Source organism: Mchenga conophoros, linkage group LG11, assembly GCF_057382185.1.
Source record: "Mchenga conophoros isolate Kocher_MC1m ecotype Shallow Benthic linkage group LG11, M_conophoros_male_GT1.1, whole genome shotgun sequence".
In the NCBI taxonomy this organism is placed as follows: domain Eukaryota; kingdom Metazoa; phylum Chordata; class Actinopteri; order Cichliformes; family Cichlidae; genus Mchenga; species Mchenga conophoros.
The window spans coordinates 34095862-34110040 of record NC_140536.1 but is presented as its reverse complement, the minus strand read 5'-3'; the positions used below and the strand labels follow the sequence as shown (position 1 = coordinate 34110040).

The 14179-nt window shown below is 41.1% G+C and overlaps 1 protein-coding gene across 1 annotated transcript in view; it reads right to left on the bottom strand.

Moving 5' to 3' along the window:
• znf385d (zinc finger protein 385D) overlaps positions 1-13119 on the bottom strand; it is a 98672-nt gene extending 85553 nt beyond the window's left edge. Inside the window, exon 1 of the mRNA XM_085292591.1 lies at positions 12876-13119. Within this exon, the coding sequence (XP_085148717.1) occupies positions 12876-12897 (22 nt within the window). The 5' untranslated portion in view covers positions 12898-13119. The remainder of the gene's footprint in view (positions 1-12875) is intronic.
• Positions 13120-14179: the final 1060 nt, after the last annotated feature.

The following is a 14179-nucleotide window of genomic DNA, read 5'->3' as shown; positions in this document are numbered from 1 at the left end:
AGGAGGGCATGGAGCTACCTGCCAAGGAGCAGCAGGTAAGCGCATAGTCCCTCCTGATAGCCCTCAATGTCTAAGTGCATTTAAAATTGAGAGGTGGGCAACGACGCCAGGGGTGAGGTGTACACCCTGATGGTAATTTGGACTCCGTGATTGTGCCCACTCCCAAGATCCTATATGTATGTGTAATGAGAGTGTGAATAATGTGAATGTCTAAGTTGTGGGATAAAATTGAGGCAGAGGCAGCCAGAAGGGGACAGAGGGGGGGTAGCCTCCTCTGCACCCTGGTGACATACCCCTACTCCAAGGCCCTGCATGTGTGGGTGGTTGTGGTGGAGCGGGAAGAGAGAGGCAGCTGGAGATGGGGAGGGAAGGAAGGGAGGGGCAGGTAATTCATCTGATGGCATGGAAATCCCCCCAAATCTCCACTTGGGTTGGTTTTAATATTTTAAAGCTGGAAAAACCTTGATGCCCTTTGGGGGATTTCCATTATTTCAAAGTAATTTTTTTCATCATTATCTAGCAATGGTTTTATTATTTTAGTGAAAACTCATCGTAATCTAATTTCCTCTCTCCAGTTTTGAGGATTTTTACATTTTAACACTGAACTGTGATTACATTGTTTCAACTTCAGGTCCAATTGCAACCTTCTTTTGGAACTTTTAATCACATCTCAACTGAAGAAGACTATGAAAGTCTTCTGCTGTTCTGTGCTGCTGTTCTGTGCTTTAACCTCCGGGGGAAAAATGAAGACAGTCCAAAAGTTCTAAACAGTGCGGTTCTTCTGATGGCTATTGAGGCAAAAGATGTTTTGAGCCTGATACTCTATAACCTATTTTCCACTAGCATGTAATGGACTCGACTTGACTCAACTTACCCTTGGTTTATAGGGTTTTCCATTAGGTTGTACTACCTGGTACCAGGTACTTTTTAGTACCCTTTTGGCAGTGTTTCCAAGTGAGCTGATTTGAGCCAAAAATCAACAGACTGCCACTAATTCTCCAGGGAGTGACAACACTGGATGGGGTCATGAGAGGAACTCCTTCACAAGAATCATTTTTGAAAACTGTCACTAACTGAAAAGGCTACACACAAATAAAAACTGTGGTCCAGCGATGAGGTGTAGAAACTTTTGTGTTTGGTGGCTAACGACAGAATCCAGAGAGAGCTAGACAGAACGACCGAAACGAGAAAGTGTACCAGGAGTTCGTAGGAAAGTTTGTTTTTAGAACTTATCCATCTAAATGCTGATAAACTTTAAAGTTAGGGCTGTGGCTTTTTCTGTTGGTTGGTTGCTCAACACAGAGATCTGTAACCAACGCCTGGGAATGATGATGACTTACAGTAGAACTCCACCTTCTCATCTAAATATGGTATCGTCTAGGTAAAGAAATCCAACATCACTGTTGGATTTCATATATTGTCAATAGTGAAGACTGAACAATTTTTTAAAGAAAAACAAACTAATAAGATTTACAATTTCATTCTTTGGCAGGGCGTGGTTTGTTGCACGGCTGCCGGGGAGGCTGACACACCGGAGCTCCATCAGCTCACCACGCCTCCCTTGTATAAAACGTGCAGGGACCTGAGGTTGGGGTTGTTGTTGTTGTTGTTGTGTGTGGACGCAGCTGAAAAGCTGTGGCCATGTGTTAGAGGAACAGCAACCAGAATAAAAAAAGAACGAACTATGTGAGGTCTGTCATTCTTGCCACACATTCAGTTTTAAATATATACATCATCCTTCTCTGTATCACTTTGTTTTAAATCTTAAGTCAGCATTTTTCTTTTTCTTCAGCCAAAGCTAATGAAACTGTTACTACATGTCCCAGCCGTTTTTGCACAAGAGGGGTCATGCTCCCTGGATGCTTGCTCAATGAGCCACTAAATAGTTTAACGTCATATAACTGACAAGTACTCGCCATGCCCTACAGCCTCTTCTACAATTGCACCTGACAGGATGAATACATCTGATAGACTTTCTGCTCCTGAAATTCAAACTTAAACAAACACCATGGCTGTTTCACAGATTTTCTTTGTCACTGCAAAGAAAGTGTTCTTGAAAACCTTCAACATGAGAAATAATCCATGCTGATCATGAAGTTATGTAGTTCTCAGAGGCAAGTCAAGAAGTTTAAACCTCAACATTATGCAACTCGTTGCTCTATTGTTCAGAAATAAAATGCAGCTGCACCACAATTGCTCAGCTAGTTGCACAGATAATAAACTCAACGTGGAAATGATGGATCCTGTGGAAACTCACCATTAGGTATATGGCTGTTGATTTCAGAGTCAAGAACTCACCTCCATGATCAATATCATATCGACAATTCGCCAATAACCATTACAAGTTATATCATTATGGAAGGGTTCATTCTAACTGTTTTACTTACTCTAATCTTGCAAGTGCAGTCATTAATGTGCGTTACTACACGGTTAAGAGAACACTCTGTGAGTTGTTTCAGTGTTTCACTTTACTCATTCAGGTTGCAGTCTTGTGAATTCCCTGAATTCATTTCCTTCTTGTAATCACAATAAGACCAAAACTGTCTACCGAGAGCAAGCTTTATATGCAGATAACCGCCGTGTGATTCTGCAGTGATATTTATCTCTTCAAAACAGATGTTCTCGTTCTGAAATCGTCACCACAAATAGCTGACGTGGAATGACTGCAGCGAGCGCAATGTTTCAATCAGTCAATGGCAAGTGAGGTCTGGCCCACACATCTCTAGGAAAAACAAAAGTAAATATTTCATTTTTATTGTCATGTGAGCGCGCCACGCCAGCAGAGTGCTTTTAAAACCACCAATTAGAAAGAGCACAGGACTTATTTCAGTACAGCCAGGACCGAACGAAAAAGAGCAGAAAAAACGGTCACAAGCTTCCAAAACATTAGGAATTAAAGAAGCTATTCCGTAAAGCTATAATGAAAACCAGAGGGATGATTTTTTTTAAATCACTGCACATTTAACAACAGTGGAACTCCGGGCCAGCGTGGCTCTAAAGCGCTGGCAGATACGATATCAAACCACTGTCTTGAGACAAATAAAAACAAGTTTTGCCACGTTTCAGTCCCCAGGCAGTGGTTAGGGGTAAATAAAAAGCAAAAGTCATAAAGATGAGAGGAGACGAGGGGGAAAAAAAACCCACAATTTGTCCCCCCTTCTCCCATTCTGTCTTCTGTCTTTTCCCTCCAGTTGCCGGAGCGCTGCCATCTGTTGGAAAAAAGAGCACATGCTGTCTCTCATGTGGAGGCACGTCCTAGTCCCAACTTTAACAAAGCATGTCCTTCTGTAGGGATCATTCAACCGTGCCATCTCTCAACATGCCGGCCTGACGTCAGCCTGCAGGCTCGCTTCACCTCTCTCTCAGCCAAAATCCGCCATTCATCAGCTCGACGCGCACAGTCAAAACAGCCCGCTCAAAGACACCGGGAATGATGTGTCAGATTAGTCTGCAGTGAGATGAGGAGTGACAAACTGCATTTTTTTGACAGGGTCACATTTGGTTTGCTGAGTGATAGGATATGAAATCTGACTTCCCACCATTGTTGAAGTCTGACATTTTTTATATACAAGTAACTGATTTGTTCCATCACTGGACAGGAAATCGCAATAAAGTTGTGTTATTTTATTGACACAGTTACTAGTGGGAAAAAAATAGCAATTTTATTTCGAGACACATAAAACATCTCCATTACAAGCCTTTCGTAAGTGGTCACTTTTAGAGTGTTTTATAGCTCAAGATTTTTGAATTATTAGTACTTAATTAAGAGTAACAGCTTTAATATTTTGAACTGTAGCTTTATGCACTATTGTGAAATTAAATCAGTGGCACTGCCTTCTATTACTCGACCTTAAATGTTGAAGGGGAAAAAAATGACTGAAATGGATAAAAGCGAAATACTTTCAAAGGTGAGTAACTGTACTTAGCTTTCTTTCCACCATTCGAGATAGAATCTGTTGCTTATAAATAAAGCATCTTTAATCCACACTATTCACATGCCTCACAATAAAAACAATATTTATTTTTCATGCAGTATTTTTCAGTCTCTTTAGTTTTCTTAAATTCTGTTTTATTTTTTGCCAACAACCTCTAGTATTCTACTGGTTTTTATTATCATTATTACCCCTCTCCTCAGCCTCAACTGGTTGACCAGATTCAGTTCAATTCAATTCAGTTTTATTTTTATAAATCACAACAGTCTCCTCAATACTTTTTAAATTGTAAAGAGTAAAAAAAAAAGTAAAAGAGAGAAACCCCGACAATTAAACAACTCTCTGTGAACAAGCACCAGAGGTGTGGACTCGAGTCACATGACTTGGACTCGAGTCAGACTCGAGTCATTAATTTTATGACTTTAGACTTGACTTGAAAAAATGTTGTAAGACTTGTGACTTGACTTGGACTTTTACACCAATGACTTGGGACTTGAATTGGACTTGAACCGGTTTACTTGAAAAGACTTGATATTTTACCCCAAATATAAAATTTAACATGCATATTATATAGAGATTGAAAATGTGACGTCATTCACGGGTAGAACCGCAAAGGATTCTGGGAACTCGTGGCAAGCGGTACTAGCGCATGCAGGCTTTCAATTAAAATCAGTTACACAGCGATAAAAAGAAACACAAAAATGTCAAGAAGCTGTTGTATTATTAACTGCAATAGCCGGTCGCATGACAGCCACGGGAAGCCGACGGGTAAAGAGATCGGTTGTTATCGGATTACGTCGTTGAAGAGAAATTGTTCAAGCCATGTTTCCGAAGTAACAAAGAGGCGACGGATGGCCTGGATTGCAGTCATTCAAAGACCAAATATCCGGTTGTTCAGTGATGACGCGACGAATCCTACTTCCGGGTCTAAAGTAGTCTGCGTTTAATATGGCTTTTGTGTTGTTAACATGTTTAATTTTATGTATTTTCTTCTATTTGATCTCAAAAAGCTCCTAAAACAGTCAGTGATCCCTGTTGACCTCCCTCGGCTTTTATTACCGCTAATCATTTATTTAAGCTCAGTTTTTAAAACCTTAGGATGTAACTACAGCCCAGCCCATGCAGCAGTATATGAATGACTAATCTCGTATTGTGGATGGATTATCTCAGTTGTTCTCCTGGCTGAAGTTTGGTCCTTTTACAGCATCCTGCCATGCGATTACATTTGTTTCTGACCACCGAGAACACTCACGTTAACTTTTATCGAGTGGGAAAAAAGTTAGCTTGTTTATATTATGCTAACATAGCTGTGTCGCTAGCGGTCACGTAGCACATCATTATATACCAGCTAGCCCAACTTCAGTAACCCTACAAACGTCGCTGCTGTTTAGTTTTCTGTCTTCATTTATGCTGGAAGTGATAGCAGAGCTGTACGTTTTAATTTGTTTCCAAAACCCCGCAGTCAGGACATGCTATATTGTATTTAGATAGAAGCTAGCGAGCTAACTCCCTGCTAACTTCTAACTCCGTTAAATGTCATAAATTCCGTTTTCATGGATGCCTGGATGTTAAACTCAATTGTTACACCTGGTAGAGCAGAACGCTGATCATTTTATTAAAGATGAAAGACTTTAGACAGTTTTTCAACTCTCAGTAATGCCATAGTGATCGTTTGATATATGGACCTGCAGCGGAGTTTAGACCCAGACACGGCTAGTGACGTCAGACTGAACAACCGGACAACGTCCCAGAACCCTCCAGCTCACAGGTTAGTCTGCTCCAAGCATTTACACAAAGGTCAGTGTTTTGTAGTAGTTAATACGTCATTTTCATAACATAATTAGTGATATAGGTTACAAGCAAGTCTGGCGCTGAACAGAAATGGTCGCGCTATGCGCCTTTGTTTATTGTGCATAAATAGTGAATTGTCCTGACACAATATTGCGTTTCGCTTGTGTTATTATGGTACATTGACAAAAACATATACTTTTATTCACAGGATAAAACAGTTGTTTTGTATCACTAATTGCCCAGTGCGATTACAGCATACAGTATTATTGTCACTGCTACATTTCTGTGATGCTACCAGAAATTATTTCCACTGCTAATTAATTACCATTGAGCTCAAAGGTCCTATTAATAAACGGTTAAGGAATGTGTATTTATGAAGACGATTTGTGAGACTGGTAAACTTATGATACGTACGATGGTCTTTACTTTCTACACGGTGCATTTCAAAGTCCTGCACCCATCCGTCGGTAAACTGTACCTGGGCTTGTTGCAGTGACCGGAAGTTACTAAACTTCATGAGTGTATGCGCTCACTCCAAGAAGCATATAATTATAAATATGCATATAAATATGCTACGATGAGATAGCTGACTTCATCTAACTAGCAAATGTTTTCCAGGCTACGTTGGTGATGCAGTTTTTTTTTTAAATGATATTTTAAAAAAAATATCATTTATTTATGTATGATATTTTTGTCATGCGATTTTAAAGCCGGTCCTACAACCGCATCCAAGAATAACATGCAGCTTATCTCAGAACTGTCGGTGAAAATTATTCTTGGAGCTAGGTTTAATTGAGCTGCAATTTCACAATTTGTGTATATTTTCTAAGTTCACTATTTTGTCATGTGTTGAGAAAAACACAGATTTAAAATTACATGGTCTAATATTTACATTTAGCATATAACTGCAACATGCTTTTTTTCGTTTTTTTTTTAAAGACTCGAAAGGACTTGAAATTCAAAATTTCAGACTTGTGACTTTACTTGGACTTTTACACCAGTGACTTGAGACTCGACTCTGACTTGCCTGACATTACTTGAGACTTGACTTGAGACTTGAAGATAAAGACTTGAGACTTACTTGAGACTTGCAAAACAATGACTTGGTCCCACCTCTGACAAGCACTTGGCGACAGTGGGAAGGAAAAACTCCCTTTTAACAGGAAGAAACCTCCAGTAGAACCAGGCTCACGGAGGGGCGGCCATCTCATCATCCCCAATGGGTCGTGACAAATGGCTGCCCCTTTTCTTCCTGTTAAAAGGGAGTTTTTCCTTCCCACTGTTGCCAAGTGCTCGGATATAGGGGGTAGCTGGAATTTTCTCTGTATTACTGTGGGGTGTTTACCTTACAGATAAAAAGTCTTGAGGTAATGGGTATTCTGGGCCAAGCTAACCGCGCTAACATGTTGACGCTGTGCAGCCTCACGCACGGAGCGAGCCGCGGTAACTCGCTAACTGAGATTTGCCGCGTTAATGCAGTTATGGCGTTAATGTCATTTTAACGAGGTTAACGCTGACAGCACTAGTTTTGGAACTATATTAATAAAACTGAATTATTATTGTTAGTAGAAGTAGTAAAGACATCTAAAGGCATTTAAAGGCACTTTTTGGGTGTCAGCTTGTTGTTATTTGAAAACACGAGTGAGGGGTTTGACTATAAAATCAAGGGCATTTGATATTCAGTCACCTAAAAGAATATACTGATTCTTACATCATAGACCCTCTTCATAACTGCTGGGGTCACTGCCTGCTGGAAATGAGGAACAATACGGGTCCATCCATGGCTAGTCTATAACTTAACATTGCAGTGCTTTCAGCTAAATACTGACATCAGGGTCCAAACCATTTAATTTAATTTGTGTAAGATTCACAATTTCCCTTTAGCATGCTAACATATAGGCAAGTATTCATTTTTCTGGACTTTCACTTATTGTGTAGGATTCCGTTTCCAAATCTGGGATTCAGATATTTTGGAAATATAAACTCTCTCAGCTTCTTCACCTGACATCCATCTGGTTCACATCAGTAATAATCACACTTCACTTCACCCGTTTGTTGTTGTTTTAGCAACTTTGTCACAAGATTTCGTCACTTTTTCATACACCTTTGGCAGATCACGTCTTTTCAAACAAGGCCTAGCAACAGCTTTAAAGCTGCACATCATCATGCTCTACGGGCACAGTAACGATGCGCTCTCGCTCTCTCCCCGTCTGATGTGCTCATGGGGTGGAGCGAGTGACAGAGAGCAGCAGTGCACAGAGGGAGACATAAAAAATAGAGACCTCCTGCTGCTCTCAGAGAGCTCACTTTACATGTAAATGTAAAACGTCTTTAGCGTGTGTGTATGGTGATTTTAGAGAATCAGACATGAGTACTTGTCCCGCTGTCGAATATCTGTAAATTTTACAGGAACTGATGCAATTATTCTGAGATATTTCTCACTCTGGTGCAATATGAACAGTAACAGGATCACCAAGGTCACTGGACAAATTCCCTGGGTTTTTTTGTGCAAAAATTCATGCCAATAAATTAAATAAACTTTTTATCTGGTCCACAGCATTGGATTGGTTTCCAGCCTTAATTCCACACATATTGTATGGCTAATAATCTAAAGAGCTCTGAGAGTAAAGAATTAAGGTCTTCCATAATTTCCTAAGCCTGAGGTGTAAAAAGGTAAAAGGTAATGCAACAACCACCAGCAAAAGGTCACCATAAAAGGCAACAAGGAAAGTAAACTTTGACCCCAGCTACTGAGCACCATACTCCTTTCATGATACTTTAACACAGTGACAGAAAAGGTCAGGTACAGGAGGCTGTAAAAGCACAAATGGGATACATGTTTCATACATGTCAGAGAACTTCTGTGTGCCTGACTTAGTGACTGAGTAAATCCAGGTGACGGTGTCATCTACTTTGCATCAAGTCTCTCTCCGGAGCCACTCTGAAAGGTCATCGGGTCACATTATATTGAATACTGAAAAACCTGCAAGTCAGAAATGACGAACTTTGCCGGGCCTAGTCGTCTATTTTCCTTTCAGGAGTATCTGCTGAAATCATCACAACTAAAGTAAACAAGCAAAAGCCAAACAAATAGAACAGTAAAGATCACTGGAACAAGAAGCCTGGTTATGTGTCAGGACAGTGGCCTCCAAACAATCTCTCTGGTACTGATCTGTTTACATAGTGCGGAAAGTGCTGGAGCTGAATGAAGACCTCTCTGTGAGCTTCTCGTGCAGGCAATGGCACCAAGTATGCGAGAGCTAAATGTAAGATTTATGAGTTGTTGAGGTTGCAAAATGTTTGTTTATGAAATGTAACCGCAAATTTGTACTTGATGCCACACAGAAAACTGCAAAGAGAGCTTACTGTCTCCCTCTGCAAAATGTGAAACCAATGAAATCAATCAAATAAAATATGAAATAAGATGCAATCGTTGCTTAAATGAAGTCTCAGCAAAGATCTGATAATAGGCTTCATTTACAGTGTTTCTGTGCAATTTTGCTTTAATTAGACCAATACTACTTTCTTTATTTGTACCCAACTATTGGTGCGCTGGATTTTTGATTTTGCGATATTAAAATGGAAACGTTTAGCTTTCTCAGCTTGTCCACCTGACATCGCTCTCGCTCTCAGCAGTGACCGTCACGCTTCAGTTCACTTGATTGTTGTTAATTTAGTATCTCTATCACTAGATTTAGCTGCTGTTCATCGTTTGCCACTTCTTGCTCTCTCAGTGTTGCTTCAACATCTGGCGCCGGGGGAGTGGCAGCCTGTTACAGCAGCTCCTGCTTATTACTGAGATTTTTTTTATTCCTATGCTTTATTATTTATTTATTCTGGTCTATGGGACAAATAACGCCTATCTTATCTTATGCATGAGAGATCATTTTACATGTGAATGCAGCTGAAATCACAGTACAGCCATTGGACTTGGATTTTTTTCCAGAAAAACTGAATCCAAGAACTACGCTCTTTTCTAATTTGTATTTTAAATTAACTGTATGTAAATGGATAAGTATCACTTACTGTAGAGTGATAATCTCATAGAGATTTGGCACTTGACCCTGCTTCCTCGAGCTCAACAAAGTGTTCATTGTTTTTGCCCAATGCTTTACTGTTTGGATTCACTGGGTCTCATCAAATCATTTCCAGCCACAACAGACAGTTCTGTTCACCACAGAAGGCCGTGATAAACACACTCAATGCTGCCCAGTGCCAAAATCCAAGCAGACAAAGTCAGCAATTTGTACGGGAACATAACAATTAAAAAACCCAAAGATTTCACTGAAGAGTAGGCGGTGCCCAAAGCTGAGCTAAAAGAAAAATATTAGCACAGCTGTCATTTTTTCCCCACATCATGAGAGCAATCCAATGCTAATGATGCTCTGTGTCTGCAGGACATGCAAACACATCAGCATAATGCAACTTGATAACATTTTAATGTCAGCTGAAGGCATGCTTTAGGGCTTATTTTATTAAAACATAATTCCAATGAATCAAATTAGGCACAATTGAGCTGATACGCATTCAACCTCGGGCTTTTGAAGAAGCTTTTTTGCCCGCTTGGTCCACAAGCGTAAGGATGTAGAGCTGAGATGAGATCTGACTTCTGGAAACAAGATCGGAATAGATTCAAGTTTTCACCCACCGGCCTTTGCTTATCCATTCCTTTTGAGACCGTGTTGCTGCACACACAGTATGAGATGTTAAGAGCAGCTCATTGAACGAGATGTGTGTGTTTGTGTGGTTACTGTATCGTACTGTGCTTCAGACTCTGACTGTCCTCTGCATTGCCCTTCCTGAAGGATTTGCGTATCTGGGGCTCAAGCTTTTTTTACTCCTGCGGCACTATGTCGAGAGAGGGAGAGAGTAAAAATGATGTCTGGAGGACGCCGACTGGCATTAATAATGAATCATCTCGTGCTCGCTCTCCTCCACCTTCTGCCTCCTCTTACTGTCCTGAACCTGGCAGTTCCTCCGATAAGATCTGCCCAGAGAGACCAAGAGCCAGCGCTGCCAGAGAGTCTCAAAATAACAAGCTTGCTCTCGCGCGGCCATCTAGTTCTCTCAGCAAATATAAATCCAATTATTAGATAAATCTGAATTCCCCTAAAAACTCATTCATATGCTGATGACGTTCCAGATATGATTAACACTTTTGTGTTTTTGCGGAGTTTCCTGATTGTATTCTGCGACCCTTAACATGCTGTGAGATCAGCAATACCCTTCAAGCACGCAGCATAAACTCATTTCACCCCCATTAAAATGAACAAAGTGAGTACAAAGGGTAGATTTAGAACATTCTTACTTTTTGAAAGCTACACGTTCACCCATTTTCCAATTAACCTTTACAGGATAAACTCTCTACTCTTGAAATTTCATAAATCTCAGCGGCGTGTGGCATAAATCTGGCTTCCAGCTACATAACACATGCTACCTCTAGTCCCTTCAGATTAGCATACTGTAGTTGTCATGAGTTTAGCCCACTGATAAACACAGCTGTCTATGAATTGGCTCCAACAATCACTTCCCATGCACTCTGTAATCTGAGGTTAACCAAAAAGATGTTTATGTGAGGCTAAACGCCGACCACAGTGGCAAACACACCGGCTAGATATCTTCTGGGCCTCTGACTCAACAGTGCTAATAGCTTGTATGATTGCAGCCCACACTCAGCACCTATTACCCCACTCAGAGTTCATTTACTGATTGTGATGTATGAGAGATTAGCATTTGTTTCTGCTCTGTTTATTTTTATTCCTACACTACTGGAATCTTGTTTCGAAGAGGTCAGCATAAGTCACTTGATATTAATCACCTCAATGGAAAACAAGCTCCAGTTAAAACTGCAGCAATGCAGAGCGAGAGTACAAACAGCATTATTAATCTTTTAAGAGATACCATCCATTTTCTCCATACAGTGCACTCAGGATTGCGTTCATAAATGCTAAACCGATGCACACCCAGTATGCAGTGACCTTTACCCTTTCATTTGTTTTACACTGAGCAGTGGCGATGAGGTGCCTCTTAGTATTCCACCTGATGAGAATGAAAAGAAAACAAGCGTGACCTTCTGACGAAACCTCTGAGTTCTTCTTGGCGTTTTCACTTTCACTTCTTATGATTTTGGGTTAAACGGGCCCAAACTTGAAACCCACTCATCCAGCCCGACCAGCACTACCTTTATTTTTTCTTCGCTATCCAGCAGTTTCACACCTGACCGACATCGACTGTGGATCTCAAAGAGCTCAAGCTGTCTCTACACCTGACAGCTTATTCATTTATAAGCTTCCAGCTCTCCTTTCCTCCCTCCCTCCCTCCTCCTCCTCCTCTGTGTATGGCATAACAAGAGAAAATCCTTCTGATGCTTACAAGCCACGGTCTGTAACTTCAGATCGCTTTAATCCCTTGAATAGAGAAAAGTATTTCATTTAACAAATCGCCCCCTTAGAACTCCGGATCCCTGTGTAATTATTCCTCCGATGTGACTGTAAGCCAGCCGTGAGAAGAGCACTTGACTTGAAGTCGCTCGCGCATTAAGTCTTCTAAAGCCTCCTTCAGTCTTCTCCATAAAAACTAATGGAAGGGGCCTTTCGTCAATTTCTTTAACTAACCTACACTGAATATCAAGTTGCGCCCAAGCCAGGAGACTCCAGTCTTATTTAGATTCCTCCAGAGTGTCAGCTGGTTAAACATCCACAATGAAATCCAAAGCTTGGATTCTCAGCCACCCAGGATTGAGTCCAATAAACTCATACATGAGCTTTAGGAAGGCGTTTACCTGATGAGCAGGTTCATTCAACATTTTTAGGAGCTCTCCGTGAGCAACTTCACGCTTCCAGCGAGCAGCTCCCCTAGCCGCCTTTTTTTAGTTTCCAGAACAAGTAACAGGCAGGTTGTAACATATTTACATTTTGGAGAGGAGAAAATGTGCACTTTCACTCTGCATTTGACTGTGATAAAGCAGCGAAAACACACACGCAGACAAAAAGAGGTCTCTTAGGTTTGTAACTTCACGCTCTTTTCCTGCAAAGGAAACCTGTGCTTTTACTCCCATGCTTTTAAAGGAAGGACTTTGCACTGATTCTCACACACGATGAGGAGGTGCTCTGTGTAAACACTCCACAACCACACATAAATATAGACACTCACCAAAGAACATGCTGCTCTCCATAGCTCCTCAGGCTCGGGGGTTTGCTGTATTTCCTCTCTGGTGCCCTGCCAGTGTGTGTGTGTCCATGGACAGCAGCCTGGGCATGTCTCATACACTCCTCAGGGGTGTGTGTGTGTCCGCATGTGTGTTCAATCCAACAGCAGCGTCAGTGGCCAGTCTGCATGCTGCACTCTGCACGCCGCTGCTGTCTGTGGACCTCCGTATCTGCCTCTCTCTCCCTCTCTCCTCGTACTGGTCCTCCCTTGCCTCTTTCGTCCCCTCCCCTCCTCTTTAGCGCTTCCCTTCCCTCCTCCTCCTCCTCTTATCTTCCTCCTCCTTCTCCTCTCTGGCCCCTCCACGAGCTAAATCCCTGCTCTTCTTTCTTTTCTCTCTCCAAGGTGTGTATCTGCATTTTCCAGCAACAGCTTCTTCTCCACAAATGCCTCTTTCGCTCTCTGTAGTTGTCTCATCTTTGTTTTATGTGTCAACCAAGCCTCTCCCTCTCCTGCGCTTTCTCACTTCTGGTTTCCCCCGCTGTCACTGCTTTATTTGATCGTATTCTCCTTTCCATGCTTCCATCTCCAGCTCGCTCCATTTACTTTTACTTTACTCTGACTTTTCCCATCTTTCTCTTTTGTCTTTCTCTTCATATCTCTCTCAATGTTTCCACCTCTTTTAATGTCTTTGCCCCTTGTTTTTTGTTTTCTTTCCCTTTCTTGTTGCTTTTCTTCACATTTTGTCTTTTATCAACATCTTTTTCTTACACCGCACATTTGCATGCATACGAAAAACTTGGGAGAAATCAGGTTATGAAGGAGATTTAGCAACACGGAAGCAGACAAAAATGTCAGGCATCAAACTTCTCGATAAGCATTTCATGGAAGCGTTTCAGGCACTCAAGCATTAAGAACAAACTTTGCGATATGAACTAAATTGTGGCAGTCAAATTTCATTAGACCAACAGTATTTTTTTGTCATGTAAACAACAGTAAAATGCATGGGAAATATTTCAGTCAAGGCAGAATTAAAGCTCTGCAGAACATTTTAGTATCGTTTAGCTCATGTTTTGGCTTTTTTCCCATCTTTTTCTTATTATCTTTGGTTTCTTTGCCCTGCTGGTGAACAAATGAACTCCACAGCAGAGCAAGATGACCCAAGTGCAAACTCTTTTCTGTATTTTGAAAGATACCAACATATACATGAATACAAATTGTGTAAAAACAACCACAAAACATTCAGTATATAAACCATTTTAAGATACCAATATCACAGCCAGTGGGATTTTCCATAGTGTCCTGGACGG